We start from the raw sequence: 13950 nt of genomic DNA, 5'->3' as shown, positions 1-13950 counted from the left end.
GCAGGAAGCAAGGGGAGCAGCAGGGACGTCCTGAGAGCAGCCCCTCCTGTCCCCAGGCAGAGCCACACGGGGAAGGGGACATCGGCAGAGGACATGGCCACGTGGCACCGGTTCCCTGAGGTTTCGCATCACGGTTTCGTCCACTTCAGGCTTTTAAAACCTGCTCGTCACTCCCCCTGCCAGCTGACTCAGTCGCGTTTTATTCCTCTCAACAAAGCAGCCTAACAGCCTAGTGACAGACGTGTCTGGAGCAGCAGACGTCTGAAGCAAATGCTCTCAAGGAACCCGATAGCGAAGGAAATGCTGGCGAGTCTCTCCCCTTTGTGAACGTCCCTCTGGAAATTTCTCTGCACCAAGCGGCTCGGGGATTTCTTCCTGAGCTGGCGGCGAGTTTTGGATACGAAGAGCCCCGCTGACCTCCGGGGTTTGTGGTGTGAGCCACCCATCATCCCAGCTCCCTTCAGCCCCCGTGGGATTTGCCAGCGTGGAAAGAAACGAGGGCAGCAGTGACCTGGTGGTGAGGAACGCGGTGGCAGTGCAGGAGCGGCTGCCTGCAGCCCTTTCTGCTGACCTCAAACCTCTCCAAGCGCCCTAAGGCCGGGGCAAACGCTCACCCGCAGCACGGCCCCTGGAGCGCAGCCATCCCCTGCCCTTATCTCAGGGCTGGCCTGGGTACAACACCCAGAAACGGCTTTTCTCCAGGTCTTTCTGGGCCCGCTGCAAAAAAAAATGAGGAAAAGGTCAAAGCCCAGACACAAAGGGGGTTCCCGAAGTCTAAGGAAGAGCTGCAAAGCCGTGATTAGGGGCACAGAGGACTGGAACCATCCAAATACCGCTTCCCATGCCCACGCTGCGCCCCGGAGCAGCAGCGAGGGGGTCCCGAGGGGGGTCCTCAGGGATGCCACCGCCGGTGACACCGGTCCCCAGCCCGGCCGGAGCTCCCCTGCGCAGCATCGCCTCGCTCCTGCTCCTCGCGCAGAAAAGAGAAAGAGCTTGGGAAGCGAAACAACGGCCAAAAAAATAAAAAATAAAAATAAAAAAAAAAAGGGAGAAAAGCTTAAAAATAGCCTGTCCTGTCCAGAGCCAAGAAAGGAAAGCAAACAGCCTCTGCTCCGCAGGACCCTCCCCTGGCTTCCTGCGGGGAAGCTGGCGTATTAATTAAAACAACAGGAGCCCGAGGCCGGCTCCGCATGGTGCTGGGGCCCCGCTGGCAGCCGTGGGCAGTGCCCGGGGTCCCCGCAGGCTCCAGGGCCACGTCCCTGATGGAGGACTCCAGGGAGCGGGACGGCCCTGCTGCGGGGTTATATCCCCACTGTGACGTTTCCCTGGGGCTGTTTGGTGTTAGCAGGGCTTTCCCTGCCCCACCAGCAGCATCCCTCCCGCTGGCTGGTGGTGGAGGCGCGGAGCATCGCCCTTCCTCCTCTTCCTCTCGAGGTGCCTGCGCCGCGGGGCGTGAGCGCCAAGCGGGGTTGTCATTTACACGCGTTTCCTTTTAACCGATTCCAACCCAATTCGGGCAGCCACTGCCTCAATCCGTGCCGCGGGAAGGCAGTGGCTCCCGTCCCACTGCAAACAAGCTGGAAATCCCCTAAAGCGAGGTTCCCAAGTGCTCCCTTTCGGTGCCAACCCAACCCGGGCAGCACGACCCTCGTGCCTGGGCTGTGGATCGCTCGCTCGGCCCCTTCCCAAACCTCTGGAGGCAGGGACAGCCGGGCAGCCCCCGCACTAATCCTGGCACGTGGGGCTCGGCGTGGCAGCACCTGCTGCCTGCACACAACTGCAGGTCCTGCGAGCCCCCGGCCTTGACCCCCCAGCTTGGCAGCCCGGCTGGACTAAATGCCAGCGCGCGCGGGGGCCGTCGCCGCTCTGCGAAGTAATTTTATCCTCCGAAAATGTTTTGACACGTGGAAGAAAGCAAATCTGTACTTCAAGTTTCACGATTTCCTCTTGCTGCCGATGTTTTCCCCCTGCTTAAAGCCCCGTTCTGGAATCACCGCTTCCCTCCTGCGCCCCTCCTGGCACGGCCGCGTCCCGTCCCGGTGCCTCCATCCCCCCTGCCCTGCCTCTGCCACCCAGGGGGCTCGAGCCAAGTGGCTGCAATGCCCATGGGCTGCTCCCTGGCAGCCTGGCGCTGGGGACAAGACACACACGCCTTCATCCCGGGCTCGAGCACTGCCAGAGAAGCAGTGAAGCGCTCGTGTCCCCGTCCGCTGCGTGCTGGGGATGCTCGCACAGCGTGGCTGCTGCGCCCTCCCGGTTGCACCACGGTCAGGTCCCGGCGGCTGTTAAAGCTGCTCCTTGGGGGATCCTGCAAACTGGCGAGAGGGGGCGGAGGTCTGGTTCAGATCCCAGAAGCACGTACGACAACAGCCAAGAGTTTCCAGAGAAGCCACAGGCAAGTGGCAGGGCTGGGGGTCGCGTCTCATTGCTCCCCTCCAGGTTGGGGGTCACATCTCATCGCTCCCCTCCCTGCAGGAGGGTCCCCCACCACGTCCCAAGCCCTGGGATCGAGGCAAAGGCGCCCAGGGGACGTGAAGGGCTCGGTGGCTCCTGCCCCAAGGCTCCGAGCATCCCCGCGGGTGCTGGGAACCGGGGGCGATGCGGCTCGTCCTGCCCCGGGCAGCACGTGGGAAGGGGCCGTCAGCGGAGGAACATCTGCTCCTTCTTTCTTTCCTTTTCCTTTTAAACAGAATACCCCAAGTAACAGTCGAGGGGATGCTCTACACAAGGAAACCTCTATGCACAGAGCTCTGGAGGAGACCAAAATAAACAGAGAGGGATGCTGGCTCCTCCCGGACCTGCGCTAGCTGCTTTGCAACTTGAGCCCCGGGCTCTGCCGCGGTGCTGAGCTGCTTCCCATTAAACATCCTCTGCCCCTCACATGGTTTCTGTAACCCAGGGGTTACATTTGCTTGCTTGCTTAAGCACTGAAAGCTTTCCTTGCGCTTTCAGACACATAAGAGCCTTATGGGAATAGGCCAGCCAGTCGCCCCGGTGTTTCACACGATACAATGGGCTCGTTTCAGAGCACTGACTTTCTCTAAACTGCTACCAGATGGCGACCTCCTGTTCCCGGGGAGGAAAAAGGGGGAGGCAGCGGCCGCAGGTGTCCTCTTTCAGCGGGCCCCCCCAGACCCCATGCCAGTAACTGTTCGTGGCCATCCGAGCTGCCGGGAGCCCTGTCCCCCGGCAGCAGGAAGCTCCCTGCCTCGACTGGCCCCGCTGGCATCCTCCCCGTGGCACCGTGGGGACACCCGGGTTTGGTTTTTAGTGCTGCTTACCCAAAACCACAGCTCGGGATGCCGACAGGGAGCTACCAGCACCCACAGCATCCAGGACGCCTTTAGGAGCGAGACGCCTCGGCTACGGGAACAAGCACGATGCTCTTCATGCACCCACAGGCCACGTGTACGGCGTGTACGAGCCCTAAAGCTCCTGCAGCAGGGCACGCTTCCACCCCTCCTCGCAGCAGGGGGCTCCCGGCGGTGCCAGGACCCAGCTGGGACGGGCAAGTCCCGAGAGCTGGCAGCCTGCGGAGCCCCCGTGCCAGCACTCCCCTCCCAAGGGCTTCACGAGCTTCAAGACTCGCAGCTTCGAAGCAGCACAAGAGCTTCGGGTGCCCCTCTTACCTCTGGGGAAACGAAGGCGAGAAGCTTCAGCAACTTTCCCAAAGCTGCCGGTCATTTGGGGTAAGGCAGGAGGAGAGGTCAGGACTGCTGGGTCCTGCCCTGGGCTTGCACCAGGAGGTTTTGTGCCCTTTTTTGCCATAAAAATAGGTTTGCTGCCACAAACACACCTATATAATCATGATCTGCTGCCGTGAATGGTTTATGCAAACACAAACCGTTCCTTTGACTTCAAAAACCAGCGTTAATGAGAAGTTTCCACAGATTTCATGGCCTGACACAGGAAGACATCAGTGGCGACGCGCTGTCACCACGCAGTGCTTTGTAAACCGTGCAAACCGTAACAAGAACTGAATTACGGAGGAAATTTGGGGATAAACGCAAGTTCAGAGCTCTGCCGTTAACCAAAGCCTTTCGAGCAGCATTTCACTCCTGTTCAGCAAATTACAAAGCCTCAGAGAGCGATGCAGCAGACCCAGCCATTTATCAGCACGCAAGAGCAAAGTTGGAACTAAGAATAGAAAAAAAAATAATCCACACTCAGATTAAGTCAAAATCCCAGATTTCCAGTCCCTATAAGGGAGCTCTAGAAAGGTTTTTAGCTTTGATTCTCCGTTGCACTCTGTTTTATGTAACCACTAACCCTCAGCAAAATGCTTCCAGATCTGACCAGCTATTTGACTTCCCTTATGAAACGAATATTTCGGCTTCGCACAGACAACCCCGCGCAGAACAGGGCATCCAGCCCCACAGATCGCATTACTGGCTCTCCGCACAGCTTTTGCCTCCGGTCCGTGCTCCAGTTTCCTTTCAGGAGGGGAGAGGGAAGAGGGAAATAAATCCTCCCTGCCTCCCAGGGGACTGCGGCTTTGGTTTGATCCGCCGGGATTTCTAAAATGCTTTGCAATTATTGCCCAGAGGGCCAAATCGTGATGCAGATGGTCCTGCAGCCCCCAGACCACCGCCAGCTTCGGCGCTGGCGTGCAGGGCACCAACGCTGCAAAGGGTTAAGAGCAAGCAGGGCCCTGCACAGCTGCCTTGAGGAAGCCAAAAGCACTGAGTGGCGTCAGAGGCTCTGCCAGACACGGCTGGGGATGAGTCACGGTCCCGGCCAGGCACACAGAGGGGACATCAGGAGTGACTCAGGTGGGCAACGAGCCTCGGGGACAGGGCGCTGGGTGATTAAACTGATTAAATCATTAGGTGATTAAATCTCAGCTTGATAATGTGCTCCGGCGGGCGGAGTTGCAACACGCTGGTTAAAATGCGACAGAAAAGGATAAATCAGCAAAAATGGTTAGAGGAGGGGGCACCTCCACCAGAGGTAACTGCAGACACAGCTCCCTCCCTGCTGACCCCAAGGAACCAACCTGCGAGCGCAGGTACCCCCGAACTACCGACCCACGGCAGCTTCGCCCAAATAACAACAAAGAACTCCCCGGTGTTGGTGCTGCCGACACCAAGACCACCCCTGGGTGCCGGCCGTTGGCTGCAGGGCCACCCGAGGAGCAGCAGCACCTCGTGGAGATGTCCCCAGGCCAACACAACTTAACTCGGGTGCCACCGCCAGGGCCTCTGTCGCAGCGCTGGGGGACGCAGGGGACAGGCGGCACTGCCACCAGACCAGCCACGAGCCGGCCCGGAGGGGCCCGTGGTCCCCGCTCCGAGGTGTCCCCAGGAGCCCCGAGGGCTGAGCGCCCTCCAACAGCCTCGCAGAAGCGATCACAGTAAAAGCCTGAGTCACGGCGTCGGGAGCTGAGAGCTCTCCTTCATCGGGGGGATGAAGCTTTTTGGAACGAGCCGAGGACAACGAGGCACATGGTCACCGCCCGAGGGCTGCTCCTCACCGCTGCCCTTTGGGGCAGGGAGGGCTCAGCGGCACAGCGGGTGGGTGCCGTGCCCCCACAAACAAAGCAGAGGGGTGCCAGCACCAAAGGGCACCCTGTAAGTGTGGAACAAGAGGTGGCCAGGACACAACCCCAGCCCTGTGCCAAAGGGCACGGCGGTGCAACACAGCCCTGCCCCATAAAGAGGCCCCGATGGACACTGCACCCACCAAAAAGACACGTCCCCATCAGCAAGCAGCCTCAGACCCATGGGCTCGCTTTGTGGGCTCCAAACGAGCTTAACCAGGACTCAGCATCACTGCTGCCTCCCCGGCCCAGCCCTGACGGCCAGGAGGTGCCCTGCAGGGCTCAGTGCAGCACGAGGAGGGAGGGAGGGGAAGGGGAAGAGCCTATGTAATGGCACTGCAGAAAGACAGCGCCTTAAATATCAAATATCAGAGCTAGAAACGTGAATATCTGGGGTGATTATGGGCTCTGAAGCCTCCATTATTGCCTTTGGATTTATGACAAGTCCCAGTGCAGGCTCTCATGGCTGCTGTCTGGGGTCTGGCTCCTGGGAAAAGGGTTGAGGGGCTCCCTGCGAGGAAGGGCTGCAAAGCAGAAATGGAACCAGCAGCAGACAGCGGGGCCGCAGGGCACCCGGAGGCGTCAGGATGCTCGCTCAGCAGCAGGTTTGCTGGCATTTGTTAGCCAAGAGATGTGGACGTGGTCCCTTGGACACAACAGCGTGACCCAGAGCACTCCAGGAGCGCTCCCCCCTCACTGCTGCCATAAACCACCAACGGGAGGTACCAAGGAGCAGAGCAGAACGACTACGTTTTAGGTGAGCCTTTAGCTCAGGGAAAGATGCTACCAAGATCCCAGAGACTAGCGAGCACTCGGTAGACGTGCTCCAAACCTTGACTTCCCTCCAGGCACCAGCAGTGCTGTGCAGCCAAAGCACTTATCCTGGCCCTGGCACAAAGACCCGTCCACCCTCTGTCCCTTCCCTCCAGCCACTTTGAAAGGTTCCTTTCTCATTACTGCAACACCGTGCTCGCTTTGCCCAAGACACATCTCTGACGGGCGGCAGGAGCTCGCCCCTACCAGCCAACGCTGGAAACGCTCCCCGCTGACACGGCGCCAAGGACGCTCTGCTCCACGCTGCGGTGGTTGCCCGTCCCCGAGGACACGCAGCCCAGCCCTCGTTGCATAAGATGGCTATAAACAACGACCTCTGGACAATCCTACATCCTAACCGGGGCCAGAGGCTATCCCCAGAGCCCCGCTCACGTGGATGGAGAGATCCACGTCCTGTTCTTCCCGTTCCCACTCCCTCACAGCCTCTGTATTCCCAAGAAACTAAATATACACGGGGAAAAAAGAAAACAAGCCACAACTGCAGGTCTCCGCTGCTGTATCCAGGCAGACGCAGTCTTTCCACTTGGCACGTGAAAGGCCAGTTCCTCTGGAGGAGACACAGCTCCTGCCTTCCCACCGGCACCTTCCCCAGCTCCTGCCTCTCCCCCACGGGCTGATTTGGCAGAAAGCTCCCGGCCAGCCCGTCCTTTTGTCTCGGGCTCGGAAGTGTCTGTGAAGCTCATCTTCGGGGCTGTCGGAGCCGGTGGCTGTCTCGGAGCAGGACACAACTGATCAACCAGCTGGGAGAGCGCTGCCAGCCCTAACTGCACCACTCTGGTGGTAAGAAGCATCGGATGCACCGGCTGCAGGATGAGCTTTTTTTGGGATGGCCCAGGAAACGCAACAACTGGAGTCCAGGAGCTTCGCTTCGCTCCCCGGGTTGCGATGATCCGCGATGTAATCTCGAAGATCTTTTCGCATTTCCTTTTCCAGGCATTGAGCCTCCGCACACCCAGGGCCGTGAGTCACGCAGCCCGGCCCCCAGCCCAGCCCCTCGCCTGCGAGCCCCGGCGAGAGCCGAGCCTACAAAACCCCCGCGGGAGGGACGGAGGAGCCTGGATCCAGGGAGGCGCTGAGGGAAACACGAGACAGCCCCGCTCCGGGGCCTTTCTCCGTATTGAATTTGAGGCGCTTCACCCACATAACACCGTGACCATCCCTCCGGCGGGCTGCTGCTAAGATTAGCAGCGGGGCTGAGCCCTCCACGGGCAGCAGCTGCCGCCGGGAGCAGCAGGGACGCCAGCCCCGAGCCAGCCCCCCGAGCCACCCGCATCTCTGCTCGGGAGAGCCCTAAGGACGAGCCCGTGAGATTCACGGGCATAGAAAAGGCAATTTCTGCAAGCAACCTGGCCGCCTCTTTTAGTCTTTAATGACCCCAAAAACCACAACGTAACTTAGCCCAACTCAAGACCTCATTGAGACAAAGCCTGTGGCTGAAATACTAGAAACAGCGCTCGCCGGGCAGCACGAGAAGCGTGTACCCGAGGGGAAGGTGCCAACAGCGGAGAAGGAAAAACAAAAGCGATGATGGGAGAAGCCTTCCAGCAGCAATGAGGCGTGCTGGCGGGCTGGGAGCCCCGTGCCCTCAGTCCCGCAACGCCAAGGTTTGGGCACCAGCGAGCCCGTCACTCACCGGCTGCTTGGGGTTCGGCTTCCTAACGTTATCCCAGATTTCACAAGATCCACGGAGTTGGGCCAAGGGGAACGAGAAAGTCAGGGAAAGCTCCCCAGGGGCTTAACCGCTGTGGATGAAGGCTGTCTGGCGGTTTCTGCTGGAGCGGAGCTGCGAGCCCAGGCTCTAGCCCTGGAAGTCGCGTCTGACCCCGCCACGCTACCCGGCGATTTCTGCACCGACAGCCCCGCTCGGCACCGACCGCCACTCGCAGCTTGCATCTCCTGGGAAACTTTGTGCTTCAACCTCGTCACACAGCAAGGAGCCTGGTGCTAACCCACCGCACTGGCAAAGAGCGCTCAGCGTCGCCGCTGCCAGCGCCATCAGCACTTTCCAGCACGCTGGAGCCTCGGCCGCAGCCTCGCTCCCGAGAGAGCAGCTCATCTCTTCTCCCCCTTGCAGCAGGCCACACGCACACGCTGCTTTTAACTTCGTAGCAGGAAGCAGGAGGCCCGCACCGTGGAGTTATCTCCCTGCATCACCACAAGCAACCAACAGCAGCGAGGGGAGCATCCTCCCCTCTCCAGTCCCACAACGAGGGCCCGCAGCTGAACACGGAGGACACCGACGCTGCAGAATTGCTCACCCTGAGCAGGATCAGGATGATTTGGGCTTCACACGATGCTCACACTGCCCACGTCCCACCACCCACGTCCCACCACCCACCTTGACCCGCTGCGGCAGGTTCCTGCAGCCCCAGCAGAGGCGAGCTTGGGAAGTCCTGGCACAACCGCGGCTGAACCAGCGGCGCTGCCGAAGACCTGCCAAAATCTATAAACCCGTAACTTACGTCCTGCAAAGCTTGGCAAACCGCAGACCTAACGCTGCTCTCCCCCAGCTGAAGGCGGGGAAGCCCTTGCCAGCGAAACGAGCGGGGTTAGGGCTCCCCTGCGGTGCCTGCAGGCTCAGCACGAGGTGGGCACGCTGCTGCCTGGATGTGGCTGTCCCCACCGCAGCGCCGGGCACGCAGCACACAGCCTGCTAAACTATGAGTATTTGGTACCCTTCCCTTCTCCGAAAAGGCCCCTGCATCCCCCACAGAGCTGGGGGCGACGGCAGCCAAGCCCCAAACCCGCTGGAGCCCAGCGGTCCTACACCGCGCAGAGCCGCGAGGAGGAAGGGCGGCAGGAGCAACCCCGGTGGGTCGGGAGGCAGCGGTGTGTGACTGGCAAGAGCCAAGGGGGCTCTGGCTGCCGGCTGACCTGGTGTTTCGTGGCGTTTTTGGCTGCTCAGCCACAGGCTGAGACACCCCCCCGGCAGTCATTAATTGCCCTGTTGTAGGGATGCTGCTGTGCAGCCCAGAGAACTAACCGAACTGCGAAACAGTCCCCGGATCCCTGCTCAAGGGCAAGGGCAGACCTTTTTTTAGCTGCAGCTGCACAGAGCTGCTGTTTCCTCAGCCTCTCCCTGGGCATGGGCAGGGGCCGCAAGGCACCGCACACCGTAGAGTGGCACCACACACGGCTCAGCCTCGCCAAGGAACGCGCATGGCCCGGAGTAAGCAGCCCCAGGGCTCCCAGCTGAGCCTTTACCGTATCCAAGCTGGGAATTACTCCTTCCTCGGGGATTTAAACACAACAGGGGCAGGCAGGAGACCTGGTATAACCACGGATGTAACCACATCAGCAGTACGGAGCCCTGCAAGGGGACGCTCCCCAGTCCCCAAAGAAGGGTCACAAACATCCCCGTGAGCCCTGGGGCAACAACCCCGCGGACATTTGGGCTGCTCCCTGTCCCAGATCCCGTTGGCCCCGGCCTTCCTACAGGATGTGGCTTCCCTCGGCCTCTCGCTAACCCTCCGCCCCCACCCCGGCGCTGCGGCAGAGCCCAGGGCCGCACAAAGAGGAGGCAGACGCGGCCGCATCTTAGAACGAGGGCACCCGAGAGCCCAGGAGCAGCCTGCTGACACCCCAGCCCTGCCACTCGTTTCCTGCCCAACCTGGAAGAGGAACCGCAGGGCTTTCGGCTTCCTCATCTACCCAGCAGGAAAAACAATACTTTGCTCCTTCACGGAAGGCAAGAAGGAGTTAGCCAGGAGGCGGTGAAGTTGTCTCAGCCTATCGCAACGCACGCGGCCCCTGGACAAGCTTTCACCGCGGCCCCCAGATCCCTACGACTTCTCTTTTTTTTTTTTCTTTTTTTCTAAAAACCGCTGCACGAAGCTCGCCTTGGGTCGCTGCCAGGACGCGGGAGTGCATGCGTGCAGGGACGCTGCTGCTGCTTTTCCACAACTCCGCTCCGGAAGATGAGCTCCCCCGAACCGCCCTCTCGATGCCTGCTCCAGACAAATCCCCCCCTCTCCTCTCGCCTGCCTTTAACCCACACAGCTGGCAGCAGCACCCCCTTCACGAGCCTGTTTTCTTGTCCCTTCCCCGAAAACCCAAGGCGCTGGGCAAGAGCCGCAGCCGCCCGGGGCGCCGGCATCATCCCCTCCAGCTCGCTGGGGACTGCAAGGAGATACCCCAGCGGGGAGCGGTGCAACGCTATCAGGCAGCTGGAGCCGTGCCACAGGACAAACCCAAAGCTTTCTGCCGCAGGCAGCTCCTGCTACGGACGTTTTTGAAACTCAGATTCAGTACCCACAGCACAGCTACTTTATAGCTGCGTTTGCATCCAAAATCTGGGAATCAACTGCAGGGCCAACGCCTGGGGATCCACAAACTTTTCACTGCGTCACACGCGTGTCCTCGGCTGAAAACCCACCGAAAGCAACCGGGGAAAGGCAGGAAAGCGAAGCGTCCCGCAGGACCCTGCGTTAGCAGCCAGCAGCGGGGCGCAGCGCTGCTCCTCCAGACAAAGCCGCGGAGCCGAGGCAGAGCCGAGCACGAGCTCGTCCCGGTTCCCCCTTCGCAGCCCTCCCGAGCCCCACGGCTGGACCCGCACAGCTGGAATCGCACAGCTGGACCCGCACAGCTGGACCCGCACAGCTGGCAGCTCCAGGCAGCTGCTGCGGCTCCGGGGGGTCGAAGGGGATGGGATGGGGACGGGCAGGGCTGTGGGACCCCAATAGGGCTGTGGGACCCCAATAGGGCTGTAGGATCTTGGGGAGGGCTGTGGGATCCTGGTAGGGCTGTGGGACCCCAACAGAGCTGTGGGGTCCTAGTAGGGCTGTGGGACCCCGGGAGGGCTGGGGGGTCCGGGGGAAAGCTAAGGTGTCCCTGTAGGGCTGTGGGACCCCGGGCAGGTCTCCAGGTCCCCCCACCCGACCCTCACCTTTTCAAAACCCTACAAAACGCCGCTGACCCACCGCCCCCCACCAACTTTTACCCGTTCCTCCCTTCCCCCCCCCCCCCCCCCCCGCTTCCCCTCGGGGCCCCCCACCTTCGAAGTCGGAGATGATGCCCTCCAGCTGGGCGTTGACGGCCGGGTCGGCCATCCCTCCCCGCTGCCTCCCGCCGCCGCCTCCCGCGGCCGAATGAATGGCGGAGGCCGAGCGGCAGCCGCCGCCTCCCCGCGGCCCCGGGCCCGCTGCCACGGCCCGGCCCGGCCCGGCCCGGCCCGCCCCGCGCCGCCCACTGGCTGCTCCCCGCGCCCGTCAGCCCGGCCGGCCCGCCCCGCACGGCCAGAGGGGGCCCCGGGGGGGGGTCCCCCGGAGAATGGGGCTGGGGGAGCGGGGATGGGGGACGGTCTCAGGGCTGCCCCACGCGCACAGCCCCGGTGGGGAGGAGGGCACGGGGGGTGCTGGTGGGGGGGGTGAGGGGGTGGCTTCGGCTGCTGGAGGTGCTTTTGGTGGTCCGGAGCGGGGCTCCAGAGGTCCCTTTGCTGGCCCTAAGCAGGACTCTGGAGGTCCCTTTGCTGGCCCTAAGCAGGACTCTGGAGGTCCCTTTGCTGGCCCTCAGCAGGGCTCCTCCCAAGGTCCCTTTACTGGCCCTAAATAGGACTCCTCCTACAGTCCCTTTACTGGCCCTAAACAGGACTCCGGCTGCCCCTTTTCTGGCCCTAGGCAGGGATCCTCCAGAGGTCCCTCCCAGCCCCCAGTGGCTGCCACAGGCGGTGGCACCCTCACCGAGCCACCCAGGCCACCCCACAAGAGCGATGGCACCAAGCCGCTGGGGCACACCAGGGGTGCTCTCAAGCACCCCTAAGCTCTCCTCAGTCCCACCCCTGCAGCTCTCCCAATCCTCCTCTTTGTTCTTTCTCAAACCCGAAGCAGAGCGCTAACTAGCAGCAGGCACCCGGCGCTACCGACCCCAAGCCGCATCCGCAGCTCTGGAAAATCAGCACCAACACAAGAGGGGAGGCTGCGGGGCCTACCCGAGCCCGGCAGCACCAAAAGCATCTCCCTCTGACCCGGGGCAGCAAGGCACACCTCAGTTCCAGGCACTGACATGAGCCATGCACATCAGCCTGCACGCCACGTCTCGCCCTCTTTGGGTTTGTGCACCTCTGCTCGTCATCGGATGTTTCTCCCCTCCCACGTCGATTCACATTTTGCCCTCTTGACCCTCTCTTTTTATCCTCCCCACCCCACGCTTTTGTAACATCTTTTAAAAGTGATGATACCCCTGAAAATGCGTCCAGACACATCAACAGGAAAAGCACAATTAATGGGCTTGGATTTTAGTCCACCTGGGGTGAACCATAAAGAAATACTATGCAAAGCCGTGGTACTGTTACTGTATATTACTGCAGAAAGTGCAGGCTTCATCACATGTGTCATACTTTTAATTTTACAGCCCTCCCACCTCCAAAGAAGTCTGCAGACACCACAGACTCTCCAATAGTGTATGTGAACCAGAAAATGAAACCAACAGCACCGATTTCCCAGACTCAAGAAATTCCATGTTAAAAATAATAATAATAATAATAATAATAATAGGAGAATAGAAGGCACTCCTGAGCCAGGTTTTACATACTGGTAATAGCTTGAGGTTTTAATACACAGAAAGGCATTATTTTAAAACATGAGAACTGTTCAGCCAGCCTTGAGAACACACCTTTAAAATAGAAGTATGGTATTCTAAGGCAGAGGCAGTGGTTTTCTTCTTCTTTCACAAAGAAAAGTGCTCAGCTCTTTCATTTCTTACATGCTTGGTGATGGCAGGAACCAACATACCACAACAGTGCAGCGAGGAGCACACTTTGCACCTCCGTGCAGTTGCAAATACGGAAACGTAAACACATCCCCGCGTGATATGCTGTCCGTAAACACATCGGTGCAAGTCTCCCTGACAGTCCCACTGCCTGGACGCCCTACCTGCTCCGGATTTCCTACAGGAGACCAAGAACCAACCTGGATTCACAGCGGGGGCTGCAGCTCTCTGTCCCAGGTCTGTGCCATGCTCACGTCAACTCGCAGGCTCGCAGGAGCAGTGGCTATTGCCCCGTCACACCCGATCCTGTGCTGGCTGACCTGCATCATTGGCACTGACTTTCAGAAGAAAGCGGGTTTGTTTCTCTCTTGCCAAATGCTAGCATGCAGGTCACATCCGCAGTCCATTCCAAGCGAGTAAAACATAGCTGTCGATATTTAGCCTGAGCTACCAGAGGAGTAAAAGCTGCTTTGTTAGGAACTGTCGACGACTCCCTTGCCGGAGCTGTTACCGACATTGGGCTGTTGTCAAGGCTGGTGAGGATCATCAGATCCTGCTGCACCCTCATCACAAGGCTCCAGAATGAATTTAAAAGGAAAAAATGAACTAATCAAGACAAACTCAAAAACAATACTGTAAAAAAGAAAAAAAAATACGATAGGGCTAATGTTAGGAAGGACTGAGCACACTTTTTAACGTTCAGAGTCTCCCCCCCCCCATAACCCTCAGAAGATTCAGCACAGGCCTGCTGCTTGGAGCTTGATGGCACCCTCTGCTCCACATCCCATGGGGAACTGTGTGGCACGGTGATGGGGACTGTTTCTGAGGTCCACTGGAGGCAATAAGAAGTAAATCACTAGAAAAAAATATAT

The 13950-nt window shown here is 59.8% G+C and overlaps 1 protein-coding gene across 9 annotated transcripts in view; it reads right to left on the bottom strand.

The window, feature by feature from the left end:
* The window catches only part of SEPTIN9 (septin 9), a 129568-nt gene that overhangs the window by 52994 nt on the left and 62624 nt on the right, over window positions 1–13950 (bottom strand). The window contains exon 1 of one of the 9 annotated variants that reach the window (XM_040530139.1): window positions 11367–11520. The exons of 7 other annotated variants lie outside the window; for them this stretch is intronic. In XM_040530139.1, the coding sequence (XP_040386073.1) occupies window positions 11367–11421 (55 nt within the window). In that variant the 5' untranslated portion in view covers window positions 11422–11520. Of the gene's footprint in view, window positions 1–1313; window positions 1330–11366; window positions 11521–13950 lie in introns of those variants that run through there. One more of the 9 variants, XM_040530144.1, reaches the window with a different exon arrangement.

Source organism: Cygnus olor, chromosome 18 (genome assembly GCF_009769625.2).
Source record: "Cygnus olor isolate bCygOlo1 chromosome 18, bCygOlo1.pri.v2, whole genome shotgun sequence".
Taxonomy (NCBI): Eukaryota; Metazoa; Chordata; class Aves; order Anseriformes; family Anatidae; genus Cygnus; species Cygnus olor.
Note: the sequence above shows the minus strand (reverse complement) of the source record. Positions and strands in the feature narration are given on the sequence as shown.